This window comes from Bos grunniens, chromosome 17 (assembly GCF_055505025.1).
Source record: "Bos grunniens cultivar Pamir isolate PY7600 chromosome 17, Bosgru_T2T1.0, whole genome shotgun sequence".
Lineage (NCBI taxonomy): Eukaryota > Metazoa > Chordata > Mammalia > Artiodactyla > Bovidae > Bos > Bos grunniens.
In genome coordinates this window covers 60496401-60519241 of record NC_141181.1, presented here as the reverse complement: position 1 = coordinate 60519241, position 22841 = coordinate 60496401, and the positions used below count along the sequence as shown (strand labels likewise).

The following is a 22841-nucleotide window of genomic DNA, read 5'->3' as shown; positions in this document are numbered from 1 at the left end:
AGTGAAGTTGGGGAGAGGGCTGGGGGTTGTTGATTCAGGAGGGCTGAGAAGGCATCCGTGGAGAGAAGTAAGGAGCCCTTGCTTATATCATGAAATCCATCTTGTCTTGATGCCGGGAGGAAATCCATCTCTAAGTGGCCAAGTAACCACCAAAAGGTGTGGTTTTTTTAGGCAAAACTTGGGAGTGGGGATGGGGGGTTCCCCTGGGGCCCTATTTTATCAGAGAGGAGGAAACAGGAGAACCCTCCCCTCTCTCCCCGCACATTTTGCCCTGTCTAGGAAGTTTCTTTTAAGTGCTTGTGAATTTTCATGTGTGCTTGATGTGTTTGCCTAAATAAAACAAAAGAGGGAAGCATGACAGAGAAAAATGCAGGCAACGTTTTAAAATGTTTCCACTATAACCTCTGCCTTCTAAGTTAATGGGGTTCCTGAGCATGTTTAGGCTGGCCTCACACACAATTTGGGTAGGTGCCTACTTTGTTCTAGGCTCTGCTGGGCAGTAAAGATAAAGGGAATTTTCTGCAGTGAAAAGAGGTCCCAGCCTTCCCCTTGTCCTTTATTTCACCCAGGAGGGGTGGTGGTGGGGGGGTGCAGGCAAGCTCCAGTGATCCTCAGATCCTAAACACTCAGATCCCCACCCTGGTCAACACATACACATCTATCTTCCACAGTTTAGGTCCCTGATTCCACCAAGTGTGGTTTTAATTTAAAAAAAAAAAAAAACATGAAAAACTAAGCCCTTAGCAAGATCTAAATAAAGATGAAATCTGCCAACTCCCCACGATGTACATGGAGGTGGCTCTAAGGGGGTGTAGATGCAGGGGGACCCCTAACCTGGACCCCAGTGTTCTCTCCCCAAAGGAGACTCCTCTGCGGCTCCCCTTGCCCTGGATTTTAAGGTGGGAGGAGGGTGTGCAGTAAAAAGCAATTTTGTTTTATGAAAAGTGGTTTCCTTTTATTACCTGTGATAGTCGAATGGGGGGTGACCTTAGCAACAGGAAATTAACACAGAATTCATTGGGAGTGATAATGACTGTTCATAATCATTGGGTTGATAAGTTAATATCATTAATTAGTCAGCTAATTAGACGCTGCCTGAAGCCTTCCGGGTCTGGAGGCTCAGCTTCAAAATAAGCCAGGATACAGTGTCCTTGCCGAAGGGGAGCAAGATGGATACACAGAGAGATGGAGCTGGTCCCCAAAGCTACATTCCACATGACCAAAACCAAACTCTCCGAACAAAACCAGAGTCTCTAAACTCTGGAGGTTTTCCTCCCCAAACCCACCCCCTATTTCTTTTTGTCCCTCAAGCACCGAGTGCACCTTAATTTGCTTGGGTTCATATACCTCTGAGAAGCTGAGGAAACTGTAGGGTTTCCTCCCTTAAATCTGTATATATATATACAAAGTACGAAATTTTTGTATATGATTTCTGGGGATCTGCTGAAGTCAGGAGTCCTGGCCTCCAGTTAAGAGCCCTCACCCTAAAGAATGCCCAGTAGCTAAATGATGTGCGCTTTCTGGAGAAGGGGCGCCGGGGCAAGGCCTGGTGTTGATTGGGGCACACCACTGGCAGCCACACGACAAACCGGCTCCTACCCTGGACTGGGGCGTAGGAGCGACTAAAATAACGGCCCGCGACAACTGGCGCTCCTCAGGAGCTCCTGAGAGAGGGGTGCCTGGTTCCGGCACAAAAAGAAAGGGGGTGGGGAGTGACATCGAATATGCCCGTGCTGGGGACTAGGGTGGGCGGCAAAGCGCAAAAGCGGGAGGAAGTCAGTGCCCCGAGCGTCAGTTCCGTGCCTGGGTGTCCTTGACACTTCGGGGACCTTGAAAGGGGCCAGGGGGCGCCCCAGCCTGGGCCCGCGGCGCCGGCGGGAAGAGAGCCTAGACGGGGGGTGGGCTGGCGCGGGCCCGGAGAAGCAGCCCTCAGCTCCGGGTGCCATTCGCCAACCCGAAACCAGAGCCCGGGTCATTAGCGGGAAACCGAAGTGGCGCGGGGGATCGCATTTCAAAAGCTCAAATAGACTGACTGACTCGGATCGTTGGACTGGGGAGGGCGAGGAGGTGTCGAGAGCCGGACGGCTTGGACAGGGCCAATGTCCCTTCTCTAAGTCTCCCCCGTACCCCACACTCTCACCCTCACCCTAACCCAGGACTGGCTCGAAGTTGCAGGATCCGAGGGACACAGGCCGCCAGACTTCATCCCAGCCGCGGGGGCAGAAAGCGCCTTGCACCTGGGGCGCACGGACGAGGGGCCCTTATTCCCTACCCAAGCCCAAGGTGGGGGTGCTGTGTTCACCCGTCACCCCCGCTCCCCGCCACGTCCTCGCCTAGGTTCCATCCAGACCCCGGCCTAGGTCCCCCGGGTGTTTGGGGCCTACAGATGCCCAGGCTGGGGAGCCTGGGCCACACAGTTCCCTAAGCAGACACCCCCTTTCCTGAGCGGGACCGCGTCCTCGGTAGCCCCCTCTCCTGCCTCTCGGAGGATCTATCTCCCCACCTGCCAAGCCCTCGGCTCCCACCTGGGACCAATGAGTTCAGAGAACGAGAGAAAGTAAATTTGCTTAAGTTCCTGGAAGCTGCTCAGGATCGAACCAGAAAAGAAAAAACGATGCCTGCGCAGGGAGTGTCCCCACCTGCGGCCCCCGGCTTCCGCGCCTGGGCAGATGGAGCACCGCGAGGGCTAGGGACGCAGGTGAGGACCCGAGGGCGGCGGAGAAAAGCCGGAGTCTCGCCCTCCCACCCGGCGGGAGAGGGAAACGAGTTAGCATGGTCACCCCGGCGCATGACCGCGCGATGGTAACGCGCTGCCCCTCTGGATCCGGACCAGAGCACGGTATCCACTTGCGTGCCCCGCCGCGTGCGTTTGTAAGTGGGGGTTTGTCCCCATTCCACCTTCGCTGCATCCGCCTGGGAACCATGGCCCCAAGCGTGGGGTCTCCTCCCTTGACCCGGGAGACAGGGCCAGAGAATGAGACCCCGAGATAGAAACTGCACTTTCGCCCTGCCGGACAGACGCCAGAACAAATGTAAAACGGTCTCTCGTCTGAAAACCCGGTGAGACACACACTAAAATCCGACACACCCGCCCATAGATTTCTCTACATCCGGGATATAAGCACACCTCCACCTGAACTAGATAGACTGAGTGGTTCAAGTGGATTCCGGGGCCCACTTGGTCTCAAATGCCGGCTCACAGTTTCCCCGGGCGCTCCCGGGTCAGTGCTTTCACGGTTCTGAGCCTCCGTTCCCCCTACTTCTTAAAACAAGGCTTAAAGGTCGTCCGCGCACACCATAGGGTTAATTGTGAGGCGGCGTTAAAGGCGATCTCTTTTGTGGGGCGCTGAACCCAGTGCCTGTCTCTTGCACGTGCCCCGGTCTGCCAGCTCATTTTATTATTGTTGTTTCGTGTACTTTGAACGCCGACATCTGCAACATATACATCTTGATTATACGCATCTTGATTATAAAACAACCAAAGGCATCTACATCCGGAACTGTCTTGCGCAGCAACTTCGAAATATAAATTGGAAGAGACGTCTCCTGGTAGGGCACGTACAAGTCCACGCGGACGCACACGCATCTACTTCTAACACCTGTAGCTCCTGGCTCCAGAACGCCCAAAGAATTACCCATAGGTACGAACTTTCTAGAGTTCTGTATCTAAGAGCCAGGTCGCGATCGAGGCCTGGCATCTGCACCCCAACAGCCACTCTTTTGGCTGGCTGCCGTGAGGTCAAAATTGGAAACCAGCGAGGCAGAAAAGCGCACGGACGCGAAGCGTTTCAAGCTTCTCGCAGAGCCCAAAGGCGGCTGCCTGTCTGCTGGCTTATGGGAAAGGTCAGCACCAGGGTTTTCCTTCTTGGATGGAATTTTTGGAAGGGCCTACCCGCTGGGAACTTGCCCCACAAAAGAAGGGTGGGTTCTAGGACAGCTCAGATTCAGAGGGAGGCTCTACACACAGACACACACACTAGCACACGCACGCCCGTGAGCGCACACGCGGCTCCCTCGAGCTTGGTGGGACCCGGGAGGAAGGAGCGCAGGGTCGTGACCCCGGCCTCTGCTAGAGCGCGCCCTTCGGCCCCTGCAATTAGCGCCGGGAGGTCAGCAGGAACTCGGACGCCTTCACCCGCGGCTCAGAGCACAGCAAAAAAAGAAAAAAAAAGAAGGGGAAAAAAAAAAAAAAAAGAGCCTGCCCCCTCCCCCGCCGCCGGTCTCAGACGCCCGGGCGCAGCCAGGCTTGGAGCCGATCTTCCCAAGGGGCGGGGGCCGAAGGGCTCAGGCTGGCACCGGCATTTGTCACCTTAAATTTACAAATCACGAAATCGCTCGGCCCAGCAGGCTGCGGTAGCTGACCCCAGCCCAGGCCCTTTACGGACTGCTGCTCCCACGAGCCGGGTGCCTTTCGTCCCCGTAGAAGCGACCAGGGTAGAAACCAGAAAAAAAAAAAAAAATCCAGCGTTGTAAAATAAGGAAGAGATACTGCACCAGGCACAAGGGAGTTGCATCCAGGGGAGATTCTGAGTGGTGTAGACTGGGGAGCGGGGATCCTTTCTCTCTTTATCTACTGATAAGGAACTCGGGTTATGCCCAGCCCTACAGGGTCGGAGGAACTAGTGGAGGTTTCTACACGGATCAGCAAGGTATTTGGTGAGAAAATAATGAGAGGGTGTCCCCTTCACTGAATTTCCGAAGACTCTTGGAAACCCAGAGTCGGGAAGGACTGTTTTTCTCATCTGAGGCCCAAACAGGAGTTAAAGTGATATTCAGGAAAGAGATGAAGGCGGCTTCTTCCGATGCTGGGGGGGGGTGGGGGGTGTGCTGGGGTGGGGCCCAGAGAAGGAGGAGAGCCCGGGCTGGGGGTGGAGAGGATGAGAAGGGGCAAAGATGAAACACCCCAGCTCCGGAACCCGGGAGGCTCCGGGGAGTCGAGGAAGCGGCCGTCACCGGGGCGCATTCGTGGGCCAGACAGATAGGTGGCACTCGAAGCCCGGGAAAAAAAAAAAAAAGGCGAAGGCGCCGGCCCCGAGTGGCCTCCGCAGCGGCCGCCGCCACCATAAAGCCCGCGGCGAGATTGCGACCGGCGCCAGGTGAGTAATAGGCAACGAAATCCAGAGAGATTGCGAGCCGCTCACCCCCCGTCCATCAGCGCCACAAGAGTTACTCATTAACATCACTATATACAAATAAGATACACGGGAGATTAAATTAAAAAAAAAAAAAAAAAAGGAAGCACTGGGGTAGAGAGGCTGACCACACGTCTGAGCACCGTCCGAGAATTTGGGGGTGGGGTGAGGAGGAGGTGAGCAAATCGGGACCGAGAAAGGAAAGCATTCGTTCCCTCCTTGAGGCCGAGGCTGTTTTCTGCCTCTCCCCACCCGGGTTAGGGACAGCGCCTCCCGGGCACCCCCAACCGACTGCCACTTTCCCGGGGCGCAGGCACTGCGCTTAATCGTTGGGCCAATAAACAGCCCCGGTCAGCTGCAGCTTCTGCGCGTAGGGCGCGCGCCCTGGAGATCTTCGGGCCCTTCGGAGAGCTAGCGCCCCAAAGGCCCCCAGGCCCCGCAAAGCTCCCCCACGCACCCACCTCCGACCCCGGTGGTTTTCCCTCCCACCCTGGGAGACAGTGCTGGAGAGGCTGTGGGCTCCCCACGTGCCTGGTTGGAGATGGAAGGGGCTATGCCCCCTCTCCAAAAGGTCTCGACCTCGATCTCCTTCCAAGTACAGGATGGGGTGGGGGGTGGGGGGGTGGCGGTTCCTCCTCGCCGGCCATTCAAGAGGCCCCGAAGGTGACAGGGACTTGGGGCCGGGCTGGCGGGCTCCAGGGAGGTGGGGGGCGGGGGCGGGAATGGAAAGGCAGCCGCCAGGCAGGCTCCGGCTGCGTCCTCACGTCAAGGCCCCCCGGGGCAAGGGACGGCCTGGAGGACCTTTCCGTCCTCCAACCCCTGCGACCCCCACCCTACCCCCCGCCCGCCCCAGCACACACACACACACACACACACACACACACACACACACACACACACCTCCGAGGCGAGGCTGGGGGTGGGGAGGCCAGGAGACCAAAGACTGTCACGGCCTCACCATTTTTTATTGAATGTTTCAAAGATAAATCGAACTTCAAAAGGCAACTCCCCAAACAGCCCCGGAGGCTGGTTGGAGGGAAGAACTGGAGGAGGGTGTCAGCCTCCTGGTGACTTTTCCCTCAGAGGGGGGTCAAATATGTGCCCTGGAATTACCTTTTGGAAACTGCCCTCCTCCCTCGCGGGACACAAAGTTTGCGCAGAGCTGGCCGCGCGTCGCACGCACAGTCCGGGCTGAGGACTCGGAGGGGGTACCTTGGGTCAGCCTAGTCCAATTTGAGACACCGGAGACTCCAGGGGACGTTCGAGTTTATCCCTTTCTCGGGCGGCCTGGAGGGTTGCTCCCTTGCCAGGCCGGGGCTAGCCGCGGGGAGAGTCTGCTAGATTTTTTTATTTTTTCTTTTCTGCACACTGGGGCAAGAAAAAATTGACTTGGATGGCTCAGATTGAAGCGCAGAGAAAGAGCGAACCCCAAACGAAAACGTTCGCGGTCCTCGCACTCATTTTTGATCGGATTCGGCTGGGAAACACTGACTTAGGGAGCGAACATTCTTTTTCCATTAAAACTTAAGTATCTGCAATTGCGATTCTATCCAATTCTAATCAGCCCCCCTTCCGCCTCTCGTTTTGCTTCCTAATTTCAAGGAAAAGTAATTTCAGATTGAAGCGGCTCCCTTCCGCCGGCCGAGTAAGGGACTTTTGTTTTTAGCTTTGTAACTTGACTGACATCTCTTTTGGGTTCAGTGGGGGCGGTCTTAATTATTTAAAGGCAAAGAGAAGGGGCTAAAAAGGAAGCTAGGGAAGAAAGACTTGACTCCACTTTCAGGAAAGGTCCCTAAAAAAAAAAACCAAACACTTAACAGGAGGCCCAAAGACATTTCAATAAAAATTTATTGAAATTTCAATGAGATTTTTAAAGGGGTGGGGGGAGATACAGAAAACCAAAGAACTCATCAACAATTATAACACAAAATATACCTTCATGAATTTTTGTCTTTAAACCATCTCTCAGCACCTGACTTTTTAACTGTGAATATATGTCTCTAGAGGCACCAATTCAAAACATCAACACTGAGGACAGTAAGTAGTCAATTCCACTTTGTTTTGAAGAAATCAGAGACTAGCAAATACAAATAGGAAAGAAAAATTAGAAAGTCAAACCACAGCCTCTGCACTCTCCACCCCCCCACCCGCCCCAAGCAATCTCAAAAACACTCTTAGGAATTTCAGGTGGGGCTAGGAAGTGGCACCACCTCCCCAGTTTTCGGTAAAATGGCAAATAGCACTTTCCCCCAGTTTTGGACATTAGAAAAGAAATTTTCTTTGCAGATGACTCTTTTGAAAACTATGTTGGTGTCGGTGCAGAAAGTGTGTTTTCTACTTTTAAAAGCGATCCTGTGACCTTGAAATAAAACTGACTATAGGAAAACAAAACCACAAAACCTGACAGCTGCAATCCTATTTACATAGAGCTATATACAATGTCAATAAATTAAAGTTTAATTTTCTGAGCATTCATATTCCACCTATTTACAAGAGTTATCAAATAATTACATAAATACTTTGTCTAATAGTCTCGCTTCTTCTTTATTTTTTTTTTTAAAAACCTTGTTATTGCATATACAGGAAACAGAAAAGAACTGCCAGAGGGACAACATGAATCCTGCTACAGAACTTAGATAAAATAAATTCATTTTTGGTATCTTCCCCATCCCTTCCTTTTAAGCCATCCCCCTTAAGGTTGTCAATGATCTAGGAAAAGATAAGGGGTCATATTTTCTCTCTAAAAGCAAGCATTCAAAAATAAAACCCACAAATACATTACTGTGGAACATGCAAGAGACCTAGAGCTCTTAAAACATCACAAGAATTATTAAAAAGACACAGATTTCCTTAATAGAGACTAAACAAGAATGGCAGAGACTTCCCTCCCCAAACAATGCTGCCCAGTAATTTATTTAGAACTGATATGCACGTCACTAGAAAGTTTTTAATCTTCACGAACAGAATCATGTTAATGTATCCATTTGTCCCCAGTATTTTTTTTTTTTTCAATTTTGTGTTTCCACTTGGGACGGTGAAGAAAAAAAAAAAAAAAAAATATATATATATATATATCTTCACTGGGGGAGAAACTTTTCAACACCTCCCCTCCTGGGGCCTGGCTACCTCGGATCTTCCCACAGCTTCCAGACCAGCCCCCAAGGAGTTGCTCTGGCCGCCAAGGCTTTAACTCCTACCCCCAACAGCTCAATGCAACTGGGACGTTTCTGAGCCAGATCCCGGATGTATAAACCACAGCCAAGAAGACAGGGCCTGTTTCTAGCACATTCTCTCCAGGGAGTCCAGCACCCCTTTCCCAGACAAGGCTGCACAAAAAAGGGCTGACCTCACTGCACGCCCGGGGTTTATGTGACATCCCACAAAGTGCACTGCAGACTGGATTGGACTGGAATGAAGAGACTTTTCTGGGGAGGGGTTTACGGGGAGGCGCTGCGGGACCTGTCGGGCTTGGCTTCCAGGCCGCTGACCAACCGCTGGATGTTCTGCAGTTCGCTGGTGGCCGCCTCCTTCTCCGGGCAGAGTTTGGGCGACAAGGACACGGAGCTGGAGGAGAGCGTGGAGGAGCGGCTGTTGAGTTCCGAGCCCGAGTCCACGGCCACCGAGGCCGGGCTGGCGGCCAGGGCGGCGGCCTTGCCGTCGAGGGGGCCCGCTGCGGCGGCGGCGGCGGCCATGGACGGCAGGGCGGTGGTGAGCAGGCCGCTGCTGTCCGGCACCGGCAGGGGGATGGAGTACGGGCTGTAGCGCAGCCGCGGGCGCATGGTGTTCAGGTTCAGGAAAGGGTGGCGGTGCACGGAGCTGGAGGCTGCCGCCGAGGAGGCGGCCGCCGCTGCGGCCATGTACGTGTAGGGATAAGGAAACAGGCTTCCGAAAGGCGACATGGCCAGGCCCTGGGCAAGGAGGAGAACAACAGGACAGAGTGAGCAAGCGGGGCCTGCGCGGTGGGGAGGAGCCGACCTCATCCACCACCCCTCCTCCACCCCCTACCATCCCCTCGGATGAGTCCTTAACCTCACTCCCTGGGATGGGGCGGGGGGTGGATGGGGAGCAGGACGCTCCAACTTCTGCGTCTAGACCCAAATCTGAGCTGTGTTACTCTAAGCCAAAGTACTCCCTAGGCCTCAGCTTTCTTGTATGGCAAAAACGGAAAAGTTCAACAACTCGTATTCTTTCGGGGGACTCTGTGGGTATGAAATGAACTGCTGCCGCCTGCAATATGCTTCACATAAGGTGCTTGGCCATCAAGACTGCTGGAAATTCTCCCATCAGTCAGTTGTTCCACCTGTTAAATGGGGCTACAGTCTACCCCACAAAAGTAGCTGGCTGAAAACCAGAGGGCATAAACTATTGGACATATATTTCCACCCCCCCCACCCCGCCAATTCTTGTTGCCCCACCTCACAGCCCTTCCACTCCATTCTAGAAGTTTCTAAAAAAATAAATAAATCTGGGGAAGATCCTTAAGCAAAAGGCAAAGGGGTGAGGGCAAGTTGGAAGGGGAGAGAGTAAAGGGTATTTGCTATGAACAGAGATGGAGAAATCATCTAGCCCCAGATATGCTGGTGGAGCCCCAGATATTAAAAGTGGAGAAACTGAGGTAGGCCCCAGTATAGGAAGTCACTCAGCTAGCAAGTGGCAGAAGCAGAATTCAAATCCTGGGGCCCTGGCTTGGACCCATTGCCTCAGTAGTACTGTTACTACTTGTTGAGCCAGGAAGCCCCTCACCCACCTGTCACCTACCTACCAGTGATGGCTCCAGAAAGGGCTAGATCAAGAGATGGGAGGGATGGCAGAAGGGCAGAAGCCAGCCCTTTTCTGGTTCCCTCCTCCCTGGAGGGGAGGAGGCAAAAGGCAAGAGCGTGCAGAAAACCTCATAGAATCTTTTTGCCCAGGTTCAGAGCACTTCCAGCCGCCTGAAATGTCTCCCCACAGCTGCCCGGAGTCCCTACACAGCTGTCTCAGCCTTACACAGGCTGCTAGGCCTGCCATAGCCCCAGTCTGTCCTCTGACATTTCCCACGTGTGCACAAACTATTAACCCTTTGGGAAGCAGCTTGGCCTGCTTGCAGTGAGGGATGGGAGGGGGCAGAGAAGTAGCTTCATATTGGAGGGTACAGACTCAACTCATCTGCAGGGAGTCAGTTCCCATCCCCAAGCCATGATCTCTCCCTAGTCTTGGGGGAGGGCTGGCTGTAAAACATTTAAGAGACATTTCAACTCTGAAGCTAAAATCACAGCCCCTGGAAAAGGCCCCCAGAGTCTGAGTGCCTAGGGCTAGAGACTCATGTCCACCACCTACCTACCAGCTGTGTGATCTTGGTTAAGTTACTCAACATTTCTGAGCTCTGCTCTTTCATTTAGAAGGTGGAGGTGATCATAGGATCACCGAAAAACAGAATAGATCAAGCACTGAGAAGAGCGTGCCTGGCACAAAGGAAATGCTGTGGAGAGTTATTATCTATTATACCACCTAGTTACTCTGCTAGACACAGCCCTTAACTTAGGGGGAAAATTGTTTTCTTAAGTTTTGAGGGGGTGGGTGTGAGGTTATGATGAATCAGTGAAATAAGCCTTGCCCCTAGTAATAATAATAAGTTATTATTAGGCAGGGAGACTTGGTGAGGATCTGGTTCTAAAAGGCAGGCAAAGGAGAGTGCATGGAAGGAGGGTCTACAGAGGCAGCTGATAAATACCTGAGAGGCCAGAACGTGCTGCTGAAGATGGAAGGGCAGGGTGGCCGACGCCCCCGACAGTCCCTGCGCCGCGGCGGCCGAGGCCATGGCCGTGGAATCCAGGCCCGAGACGCCTGTGGAGGCCCCGGACACGGTGGCCAGCAGGGGCCCCATGCCTGCCGCCATGCTGGAGAAGGCGCCCCCCATGGCGAACTGGCCGGGGTGCAGGAAGAGCGGGTGCCCGTTGAAGAACTGCTGGCCGGCCAGGCCAGGGGCGAAGCCGAGGCCAGGCAAGGGGCCCTGGCCCAGGTGCGCGGCGGCTGGGTCCGTCTGCACGGTGAGCGGCGCGAAGGCCTCCTTGCCCGGCAGCACGCGCGCCTCCTCGGCGGCCTTGGACGTGGCCGCGCTGTCGCGGCCCGGGCTCCGGCGCTCCTCGGCGCCCAGGCCGCGGGTGCTGGACGAGATGGTGGCCGGGCTGTGGCGCGAGTCGGGCGACGCCTTGTCAAGCCGCCCGCTGTCCCGGGCTCGGCCGCCGGGCTCGGCCGCGAAGAGGTGCGCCTTGACGGCCGGGCTGCCCTTGTCCCTGCACGGATCCTCCGACGTGGTGGTGGATATCTTGGCCGTGTCACAGGCCTCAGGGCCGTGCTCCTCTTTGCTGTCAGCCTCCGCGTCGCTCTCCCCCTCGCTGGGACACAGATCTACCGCGGGAGGGGGAACACAAGCCAGGCGGAAGGGCGTTAGCTCTAAAACCTGGGCCAGCACAACTCCAGTGCCCCACTTGGAATCCCCAGCTCGGCCACTTCCCAGCTGTGCAACCCGGGGAAAGCCTCTTAACCCCTCTGCACCTCAGTTTTCTCATCTGCAAAGTGGGAGTGTGACAATACCTCAGACTTCGGAGGAAGGGTTCCACCAGCTAGTCATGTATTTCAAGTCTCTAGCTAGAGCCGCAATCCTCCCTGCAGTAGTGAATTTTACTATTTTATACATGTGGACTGATCTCCTACTAGGTCAGACAAAGCCTTTACTGGCCTTTCCCCCCCACTGGATTGCAAATTCACTTTAAAAAAAATAAAAACTGATTTACACTAAAATTCAGGGCAGGAACACTTTCTAGTTACCCGCTTTGTTCCCTGAATGATTGATTTCAGTCCCTTCCACAGATTTGTGGACTCTTTCAGGAAGATTTGTTTGGAGAGAACCCTGACGTCTGAATCGGCAGTGGCAGACTTGAACACCCATCCCCCAACACACACACTCCCCGGAGCCTTCTCTGTTTGCCTGTCTCTGCAGACAGAGATGGGTGATGGCTGAGGGAGGGCGGGGGGCTCACTGCCTGGAGACAATCATAGATTTTCTTTTGCTCTCACCACACCCTCTGTGGGTGTCCTACCAGAAAAAAAAGAAAAAAAGAAAAAAAGAAAAAGCGATCCCATTTTGTGTTTAAAGCTTAAACAGATTGAAGACATAAAGGACTTTCATTTTATTTCACTTAAAAAACAGGTTTCTTCCCCTTGAGAGCATGTGTGTCTTTCCAAATAAATAGTTCTTCCTCTTTAAACACAGGAAATCAACTGAGGATCCGAGCAGCTCCTCCCCTTCCACCCCTGCCCTCCCCAGCTCCCACTCTCAGGGCTCCATCTCCTATCATAGGTCTAGGGTGGCTCTAGAGCTGAATTTTTCTCAGCCCCCTTCCCTGTTCCAAGTGGCAGAGAATCTCCCGTGCCCCCCCCACCCCCCGCCAGCTCAACATGTTTTAAGCTAGAGTTCAAAGATATTAAAAAAAAAAAATCAATTGTTACTTGGTTGGAGGTACAAAAGAGAGGGCTGCTCCAGCCCCCCACTCCCAGAGGGGACACAGGAACAGAGAGACCACCCCCTCATCCCTGCCAGACCAATGTCTGGGAGAAAGGAATCTGAGAGCTCAGACTAACTTTGAGGGGCTGGGGACACCCCTGATCACCCTTGGTGAGATTTGGCTTCCGTTTTACAAACTTCTAGAAGGATCTAAAGCTTTGGAGGGGCAGGTTCCCTGGTGGATGCTCCCAGGTCCCAACTCTTCATTCAAACCTCCAAGACCTGGAGAAATCTGAGAAGTCAGAGGTGGCCAGGCTCACCTTTGAGGTTGGATGTTCCCACAGTGGACACGGCCGGGGAGGAGGACTGGGCGAAGCAGTTGAAGGCGGCCTGTTCGCTGGAGGACTCGTCTGAGGTGCCATTCTCCTTTTTGTGTCTGTCATCAAACACCCTCATGGACTGCAGGGTGAGTTGCTTTCTGTGGCAGAAGCCGACACCCGGCATTATAGAGGATGTTCCCCCCTCTCCAAAGCCTCACCCTCTCCAAAAGGTTTGGGCACACACACCTCGCCCGGCCTGCACCCAGGATGACACCAATTCCCAGAAATCTCTGTGCCCCGGGGGGCGGCCACAAGGATCCAAGCATTGTTCGGGACCCTGGGACTGGGCTGAAGACTGTAGCCCAGAGGGAGGGAGGGAGGAAGAAGGCTTGTATTCAAGACCAGAGGGTTTCCCTAGGAAAGGGGCACTGGCTGGGGCTTGCTCTTTAAAAGCCAAGAGCAAGAGGGGAGATGGGAGCTGGCCAGATCGGCTGAGCAGCCAGTCTCACAGACCAACGAGAACAGAGGACTCAAAGTAGTGAACACAAACAGCAGACCAGCTCTGGACTGGTTGCTAAGATTGGGAGGAAGTGGTTATTTCATGGTGTACTTTACTGTAATCGTTTCACCAACACATTAATCGGACTGAAAAAGAATCTAGGTGAGAAATTATTTTTTAATGCCCACCCATTCCCCCAGGGGATAGGTTAAAACTTGGTGCTGATTTTCTAGATTTTCAAAATTCTTTGAAAGTGAGTGGGGGAGGGGAGAGCTTCTTTTATATACCATCCAGCTGTCAGCTTAATGCAAAATGATACATGTCCCCACAGAAGGAGGGAGCCATATATGTCTCCAGGGGCCTAGGTTCTGTCTGAGAGTATTTGTAAGACAAGATTGCAAAAATTCCACAGCGTTTTGTGAATGGCTTAGTCCTTTCCTGGGACTTGCCCAGAATGAACTTAAATTAATTAGGAATTAATAGGGGTCTGTATATAATCTGTTATTCCTGATACTTTTCTTCCAGAGACATCTATGGGGGTGGCCTAGCTGACCTTCTTTAAGGTAATATGGAGGAAGAAGAAAAAGTAGTGTAGTGAAATCTGTAGACTCTTGATCAAGGGGGAGTAAATTGTTTTCTACCCTTCCACCACCCTTCTCAAGAAAAGGGCCTGCATCCCACTTCTAACAGCTGAGTCCTAGGTCTCAGAAAAGTGATTTTCTAAATTGTGTGAGAAATGACTGCCACAGCTCACCTTTTTTCTCTCCTGCCATTTCCAGTGTCCCGGAAACCTTTTGCAAAAGGGTTGTTGTCTATTTTTAACTGAGTTATCTAGAGGAGGAGACACAAGCAAGAAAGAGATATTGGCTTCATTTTCTAGAATGTTCCCAGAGGTTGCCCCCCAACTCAAATGATCCATGCGAAACCTGACTTCCAACCGGAGAAGTCATTTGGATATGCCAGGTTAAAGAGAGAGAGGAGAACACAGCAGAAGTTTGAGGGGGCCCGGGAGGAAAACCAAAGGAACCTGTGCGATGGCTGGCATTGCCTATTGCTGCTGCTAAGTCACTTCAGTCGTGTCCTGTGCGACCCCATAGACGGCAGCCCACCAGGCTTCCCCGTCCCTGGGATTCTCCAGGCAAGAACACTGGAGTGGGTTGCCATTTCCTTCTCCAATGCATGAAAGTGAAAAGTGAAAGTGAAGTCGCTCAGTCATGTTCGACCCTCATCGACCCCATGGACTGCAGCCTTCCAGGCTCCTCCGTCCATGGGATTTTCCAGGCAAGAGTACTGGAGTGGGGTGCCATTGCCTTCTCCGTGGCGTTGCCTATAGGAGGGCAAACCAGGGATTCTGGGCTGCAATGATCCTGCCTGGGCAGCCAACCACATGGGCTTAGAAATGGAAAAGTTGTCAAAAGGGTAACCTGTGGATCTTAAAATTATGCCTTCATTTTGATTTTTTTTATATATAGGGCAATTGATCATAAAATATGTTATGGTATATTTCCTGCCCAAACACATGCACATACATTCACACAGCACACCTTCCAACTTTTTCTGTACATCTAATAAAATGATTTATGGGATTTCACTACCTTTGTGCTGGACTGGGTTTGATTTTTTTTTTGCTGGGTGTTGGGGGTGGGGGGGACGTGTTTGAGGAATTACAATATTGACAATTACAGATTTAAAAGGACCGAATGACTGCTGGAAACATTTGTTTTCATTTATATGCCCCTGCCACTGCCATTAGGTGGAGAAGGCCCGTGGCTGCTTTGATCAAAAATGCTATATTTTATTATTCCATTAACAACTTAGATTCACAGGGTACTGGGTCCAGAAGGAGTGTGCATTTTACACGCTAAGGAAAAAGTCGGATGTCGTCTCTCAAATCCCCTTCCTGGGATAGAGGCAGAGGAAGGGGATGATGTACACAGAGTTCGCTGGAGGTGGAAAAAGGGCCCCTGGATGGATTCTTGTTCTTGGAGTCAATTCCTGTTTGTACTTCTTTCAGGGAGAGGAGACCTTGATGTCTTTAGTCTTCAGATGAAGGAAACATAACTGCAACACCCCATCAGTGGGCCACAGAGGACCCACCCATAGTGAGAGTGAAATCAAAATGTAGGGTGGCGTTGTTTGGTGAGCTGGATTGGCACTGAGGACCAGGGTTCAGAAGTTGAAGAGCAGGGGTCCTCAGGTGCCCCCCCCACCCCGCCCCCCTACCCTCACCCCTACCCCCAGTAACTGCCTGCTAACAGCCACGCTGGAGACTGGTGGCCTCGTAGCACTTTCTCTGCGTTGCTCTGTGCACACACCCATGACCTTCAGGCCACTATAGCTTACATACCAGGTGCTGTCTGCTCTTCCATTTGGGGGTACTCCTAATCCCCGGCCTCAGGCCCAGGGAGGGGAAAAAAAAAAAACCTTCAAATGAAGTGGTAACTTTGGTCATCTCATCTCAAAAGCCTCAGACAACTCAATTAGCATGACCCTGTGATCAGAGTAGTTTTTTTCCAAACACACACATACACACACACACACCATAAAAAACACAGCAGCATAAAAGGTAATAAAAACCAGACCAGCTACTCGGGATTTCTGGCTAGGGGAGAAAATCTGGTCTCCGCTGAGACTCCCCTCCCAAGATCCCTACCGGCTTTTGCCTTCAATTTTTAGCTGGTTCCTTTCTAACCTGATTTCTGGATCCTTCTTCCTGAATGAAAAGAGGAGGAACCTTGAAACAGACAGGGGAAAGCTCGGGGTGGGGGTGGGGCAGGCAACCTTAAGGTGGTTACAGGAGTTTCTCACTGGCAGTGTTAGTTTGGCTTTTTTTTTTTTTCTTCCACTCAGCATTGGATCCCTAGCTGGTTAAGTTTTTTTAGTTTTCTTTCTGCCTCTGCTATGTGCCACTGCCCCCTTCCCCCCAAGCTCCACTGAAAGTCAAATCACAAAAGAAAAATCAGACTCCCATTGCAATGCTCTTATAACTTTCTCATCCTCGCCCCAAAGCAGTTTAAGGGATGAGAGTGGGGGTGGGGAGGTGTTAATATCACCATTAAAAAGGAAAGCAACTTTGGTTACCTTATCATTCTGGTATGCAGTCACAGCGATGAATTCGGTTTCGGGGAACAAGTATGTCCGAAAAGTACTATAAGGAAGTTTTAAGATGTCATTGGCCCTCACGATGTGGAACCGGGGCTGGTATTTATGCATGGAGTTCAGTATAGTCTGCAGGGGCCGGAAGAGGAGAGAAACACATCACAAGAGGATTTATCGGAAGACCAATGGGTTCCTAGGACCCCTGCCAGGCTGACGTCTACCCCACCAACGGCACCAGGGAGCCCACCTTCTCGGAGTACCTCGGTGGGAATCTTCAGCTCCCCACATGTTACATTCTGGAGAATCCAAATTGCTCCTCAGTTTCCAAAGGGTGCCCTCCCCCCACCACCCTCACCATCTAAGTTTGCTTTGTTGAACCCTAGCCTACCTGAGTACCAAAACTATAATTCCCCTGCCACGTTGCTTGATCACTTGGGAAGGCCAAAGTCTTAAAAGATAGAGAAAAACATGCATTTTAATTTACAAAATGATTCAGTCCTTTAAGCGCCCACTAATTGATGAGCCCAATCCACTTAAAGCCCTGAAAGGCTGAACTCTAGAGAGGAATATTTATGCCTTAATCAAATCAAGGGCTTCAAATGCAATTCCTGCTTGCTGAAGATATGTCCATGCCATTCATGTCTTCCTGGGCCTAATCTTTCTGCTTATTCCTCACTTATCACTCTGTTTATTTTATTGAAATGTTGGGGAGGTGTAGGGGCAGGGGGCAAAAGGTCCCTTGCTTGACTTTTACAAGCAATCTAAGTCTCTGGAAAGTTTCTAGGGACTCCCGCACTGAATCCATATATATACTTGAAACACACATACAATTTTTGTACCAGGAGATCTAGGTCTCATTTCTGGTAAACCTGACCTTCACCTGAGCCAGATTCTTTTTTAGTCCAAGGGAAGAAAATCTTTCAAAATCTGTACCCACACCGTCTCACCAACGGAGTCGAGGTTTCAAACCTTAAAACCCTCCCAAACAATACTATGACCGGTTTCAAAATAGAAGTATGATATCGTAAAACAAATCCTTTACGAACACCTAACTTTAATTTTCCATCTTCACGATGGGTTTTTAACTTTCCTGTCAGGTCAAGCAGTTACCAAGACCTGGCCTTGCCACGGAACAGGAGCCGATAAAGTTCTCTCGCCCCTCACTTATTTTAGAACGCCAGGCCTTGTATTATCCGAAGAGAAACACCCCGGAATTCTCTGTGGATCGAACAAGTTTGCTATGCTTTGTAACTGAGAGCGAGGGAGAAACTGATTTTACCTGGAAGCGGAAAGCACTGCCTTTGCTAGGGAGAAGACAGGAAATTTTAGGAAGGCAAGCAGTGAAACTTACAAATCCGTGCTTGTCCGAAATGTTGTTGGTGAGTTTCAGTTTGTGGAAAGTGACAACTTTGGACATCCACTGTTCCCCAGTAGCAGGGCTGTCCGGGTGGATGTACATTCTCTTCGGCATTTCAGGATCAGCCTTTCCTGCTACCATCCACCGGGAATTGTGAAATTTATAGCGACAGTCATCCGCAGCGATAATGTCCATCAGCAAAATATATTTGGCTTTTTTATCCAGCCCAGAACACCTTACTTTAAATGGAGGAAACATTCGCCTACAAGGGAGAGAAGAGGGAAGAAAAGAAACGGGGAAAAAAAAAAAAAATCACTCAGAATCTTGGGTTTGATCCTCTATGCTAAAATACTTCAATTAAATTTAAAACTTTCTGTTACAAAGGATGATCTTGCACTGGTTCAGAGTATGACGACTGGGTGCAAAATTGCTTCCTTCAGCAACAGAAGAATTAAATACGCTTCAATGTCTCTATTTTAAACGGCCCAAGATTCAAAACAAGTAAATAAGGGGCACTGGGTTTCTCTACATTGTCTAATAATTTCCTTGTAATTTTTTGGTCCCCTGTGTGACTTTTTAGGTTGCCCTCCTTAGAGGTAAATTTTTGCTTATGCCTTTTCCTGCCGGTGTCTAGTTCTAAACAGCTTGGGGCAGGATTTTAGTCGACTTTGGTTAATCAAGGCTAGAATTTTCCACCACCCATGGATGAGAAAATGTTAAACGGATCAAGAAAAGAAATGTCAAGTCGGGACCCCTCTCGGCTGTGGAACAGTAATCCTGATGCTGGCGAAATGAAACTACTTCGGTGAGCTCTCGAAAGGAATTCTGTAGACTAGGGTGGACTCAGAGGCCTGATCACCAGCCTGCCTAGCGCGCTGCTAACCACATTACCCCCACTGCTCGGGACCAGACCCAAACTACAAGACTCCACCACCAAACTGGTCTTTATTTCCCTGAAGTGTTAGCATTCTGTACTTTTGACTTAAAAGGGAGCGGGGAATGCATCACTATGAAACTGTCTTCTGGGCTGGAGGATAAGTGGCAAACTTTGGCCTCGTTCAGCTTGGAAAGACACAGAGAGCTAAAGACAAGAGGAGATTTTCCTTTTATGCCTTCAACTGTATGCCTTTATAGACTTCAATGTCATTTAAAAAAAAAAAAATCAGTGACTTTAAATGACAGGCACGCTTTGGTCAGGCCAGGACCTCTAAACAGTATGTAAAATATAGTCACATATGAAACAGCAGTACGTGTCTCCCTTCTGGCTCCTTGGGTCTGCAAACACAATCTGAATCATCCAGAGTTGCCTGTTGAACTCTCCCTTTGATTACAGACACACGAAGCAGCATGGACAAGCCCCAAATCCCCTTCGCTTTCTCTCTAAACCTGGCAGGGGGCAGGCTCAGGCCCCCTCCAGATCCAGAAGCTAGGCTGGAGGGTTGAAAGGGCAGGGCAGTTTCAGCCAGGCCTCCCACTACCACACAAACAAAAAGAGTTGTTCAGTGTAAATGAAACAGACAAAAATACAACATCTACAAAGACACAGGGATGGTCCAGAAAGGTTTGCACAGTGAGTTTTCCTGCAATGGGGGTACTTTTCTTTCTTCCTGCAGAAGGTATCTGCGTACCACTGAAAAATTCTACCTATCCCATAGAGAATCCGGTATGCAGACCAGGTAGGAAAAACCACCCGCTGCAGACGCCCAGGTAAGCTGAAATTTCCTATCACTGGGGCAAGGCCGGGGAGGTTTCTGTACACAGTTCTGGGCGGGGGGGACTAAGTTTTCCTCTAAGTCAAATAACTGGTAAACCGACTGTTCTGGGAGAATATAAATATAAGGAGAAAAGAAACCTCCAGTCGCTTAGGGGAGTTGTGGGGGCGGGGAGGGTGCGTGGCTTGCTTACCTTCCCGACTTGGTAATGACCATCTCCGTGCCCCGCTTGTGGAATTGATCCCAAAGTTCTTTGGCCTCCAGGTGTACCTTGGGGTCATCTTCTACTTCTTCTTCGGGTTCCATGGTCTTCAGGGGCCTCAGATGGGTCTGAGGTCCCAGGGACGAGAATGGGATGCCGGTCTCGGCCGCCCCCACCAATTGATCCATGATCGGCTTGGCCAGGGCGCCGGGCAGCGAGAGCGCCGCCGCGCCGTTGGGAGGCAGCGTCAGAGCGGGGAAGAAAGGCGGCTGATGACCCAGCACCGCGCTCATGGCGAAGTCCGGCGCCCGGTGAGGTAGGAACGGATGGTAGGCCATGCTTGTCCCAGGAATGACCGGATCTCTCATGGAGAGGCTCATCCACTCCAGGCGGGGCGCTGGGCTCCAGCCGGGGACAAGTCCGCAGCTGCTGTTTAGTTTTTTTTTTTTTTTAACAGCAGCGCATAGTTTGGAGGGGGGAAAAAAGCGAAAGAAAAAAGGCGGTGGGAGGATCACAACGAAAGCACCTCAAAGTGAAGAGTGGGAAGTGTCTTTGGGGCAGGGGAAGGCCGCTTTTAAAGAGGGCAAGGCGAGAAATCAGGAGACATAGTCGCTTGGGTGACTGTCCCGGTGTCTGGCGTTTCCAAAAAGCCGCTCCTGGAAGTCGGTTTCCGAGGCGAGGGGAGCGAGCAGGGTCTGGACTCGCGCCGGAGCCCTGCTGCTTGGCTCGAAATAGACACGCCTGCCCTGGGTCCCGGCGATCGCTCCCCAGCCCCCAGTTCTTTGTTGCCAATGCGGACGGCTCTCCTAGGAGACTTTTTTTTTTTTTTTTTTACCTTTTCTTCTCCTTCTTCTTCCCCCGCCCCCCCGTCTCTAGCCTTTCCCTTTGGCTCGAGGGAGGCGTCTGCAGTTGCGCTAGACCGACTGGAACTGCGAGCGAAGAGAGAGGGAAAAAAAAAGAAGTCTCTCTCCTTAAAAAAAAAAAAAAAAATCTCTGATGGAAGCCCTCTTCTACCAGCGCTATCAAAACTTGAACTGCACGCGGGCTTCCGTTCGCCCTTCTCCGCCTTCCTCCGCTCCGAGCCTCCGGAGGGTGTCTGGTTTTCAATCCGAATCTTGCTGTGTGTGCTCTGCTCCCGCGCCTCTCTTCCTTGTCCTAAAACGTGAGCGAATTCCCTTCCTAAATCAGCGTCCAGACGCGCAGGGCTGGGAGGATTTAGGGGGGGAAGGAGGAGGGGAATGAAAAGAAGGGAGAGAGAGAGAGAGAGAGAGAGAGACCGGAGTGGGAGAAGGAGCGCCAGGAGAGGGAGGGAGCGAAAGAAAGCCAGCTAGAGCTCCTCGCCACCCTCCTCCGCCTCTAGAATTCCCCGGGCGTCTGCTCGGCGGTCTAGAAGGTCGGGCTCTGCTGTGGGCTGCGGGGAGCCGGAGGCCTCTTGATTGGCTCTTTGACGCTTTCGGACCAATTGTGTTGCTGCATAGGCGTGGTTTTCACAGGTCGAGTGCTGGGGGATAGAGCCGAGTTATAAAAAGAAGGTGTCGGAAACTGTAACGTCGCAGCGCCGCAACGGTACTACTGCCTGTCCTGTGAATATGTCAACATGATCAGAGGGAGGGCGGGGAGCCACTGGGGAGCGCGCGCACCGAGTCGCCTCTAGGTGGCTTATCGAGAGATCGCAGCAGCCCCGGAGCTCGCTCTCTTGCTCGCTCGCTCTGGCTCAGTCCAAGTCTGAAATGCCTCAGTCATCCAGCCCGGGATCGAGGGAGGAGGCTGGGCAGGAGGGAGCACGGGGGAGGGAGGCGGGAGCTAGCGAGCTTGGCCAGGAAGGCGGAGAGCGCGCCGGGCGCCGGGCAGGGGCGCTCGCCTCTCGCGCGCTCGGCTCGCTTCTCCGGCCGCCGCGGGCGTTTCTCTCTCCCGCTCACCCTTTTAACTCGGCTCCGGGCGAGCGGAGCGGACGGCCCCGGCTCCCGTGAGCTGCCATCCGGCCGCCGGGCGCCGCGGAGAGGCGAACGCCGCCGTCTCCAGGCTTGTGCGCGCTCTCCAGCCCCACGTGGAGCCAAGCTCTTCCCGGCCGCCGCTCAAGGGCTCCCGAGCTCGGGTGTTTCTCGTTGCCGGTCTGCCCGGGCAGCAGGGCTCGCGCGCGGGCTCCCGAGCACGCGGGTGCGGCCAGATCTCAGCCCACGCGAGGGGGCTCTCTCCCCACCGCGCCCCACCCGAAACTATGCGCGGAGACCCAAACACCCCCAGCACGTTTGTACGCGAACACGCGGCAGTCCACTAGGACTCAGCCACCCGCGGAAACCATATACACGCAAACACTGACCCAGCCTGCGCTGTAGCCCCGGGTCTGCGCTCAACTCACTCCGGAGGCGGATTCGGGCTTTTTTCAAATGGATTTACCAGCCCTTTTAGATAGATTTCGTCTTCCATTTGGACCCGGGCTCCCGGTTTTCCACCTGAATGTGTGTGAGAGCAGAGAGGGTATCTGAACAAAGTGAGCACAGCGAGGGACTAGGTTCTGGGCCTGTCCGCGTCCAGCCGTCGCCCTCCCCTCGGCGGTAGGCAGGGTGAGGAGCTGCTGGAATGGGGTGGGCGAGCTGGTGGGCGGAGGTGCTCCAGGCCCGTTATCTTCTCCAGGCTTCGCAATGATCTCTTGGTGCCTCAGTTCTTTTCTCCACCCAGAGACTTATCTCGCCAGAAGTCGGGGGTGAATTTGTAAAACAAATCGTGAAACGCCCCCACCCCAGAGGCGAGGTGACTGGCTCCAGTTCAGGTGTGTGTGTGGGGGTGGGGGGTGCTCAGCAAGGGTGAAGGGGAGGGACGCAACAGGATCTTATCCATCAGACGTGTCGCCGAATTGGTAACTGTTACCGCAGGTCCCTGTCCGGGTCAGACCCACATTTCCCAATTCTAGGGGCCATCGCTGCTTAGATGGAGGGACGTCTTGGGGACAGTATTCTATTACCCTTCCTAAGCTGGGAACTTTCTCCAATGGAACCAAGAAAGGACGAATTGCGGGGCCTAGGGGGTTAAGAACTCC

General features: G+C 52.4%; 1 protein-coding gene and 1 long non-coding RNA gene across 3 annotated transcripts in view; one reads left to right on the top strand and one right to left on the bottom strand.

Moving 5' to 3' along the window:
* Window positions 1-6962: 6962 nt before the first annotated feature.
* On the bottom strand, window positions 6963-22045 carry TBX3 (T-box transcription factor 3). 2 transcript variants are annotated; one of them, XM_086345985.1, is made up of 8 exons: window positions 19796-22045; window positions 17885-18152; window positions 16922-16981; window positions 16516-16662; window positions 14189-14265; window positions 12936-13093; window positions 10843-11519; window positions 6963-9040 (listed from the first exon to the last, which is right to left on the bottom strand). In XM_086345985.1, exons 1-8 carry the CDS (start codon window positions 20182-20184, stop codon window positions 8570-8572), a joined length of 2247 nt encoding a protein of 748 aa, XP_086202111.1. In that variant the 5' UTR covers window positions 20185-22045; the 3' UTR covers window positions 6963-8569. The 2 variants fall into 2 exon arrangements, with proteins under 2 accessions (XP_086202111.1, XP_086202112.1); XM_086345986.1 differs by lacking the exon at window positions 16922-16981.
* LOC147355520 (uncharacterized) overlaps window positions 18148-22841 on the top strand; it is a 28732-nt gene continuing 24038 nt past the window's right edge. The window contains exon 1 of the long non-coding RNA XR_015144006.1: window positions 18148-19597. This is a non-coding gene — a long non-coding RNA (uncharacterized LOC147355520). The remainder of the gene's footprint in view (window positions 19598-22841) is intronic.

Coding starts and splice junctions, on each gene's coding strand:
- TBX3 (XM_086345985.1), bottom strand. CDS start 20,184: ATGAGCCTCTCCATGAGAGATCCGGTCATTCCTGGGACAAGCATGGCC. Junction 16,982..17,884: donor TTTCGGACAAGCACGGATTT/GTAAGTTTCACT, acceptor CTATCTTTTAAG/ACTTTGGCCTTCCCAAGTGA. Junction 11,520..12,935: donor GGGAACATCCAACCTCAAAG/GTGAGCCTGGCC, acceptor CTCCCGCGGTAG/ATCTGTGTCCCAGCGAGGGG.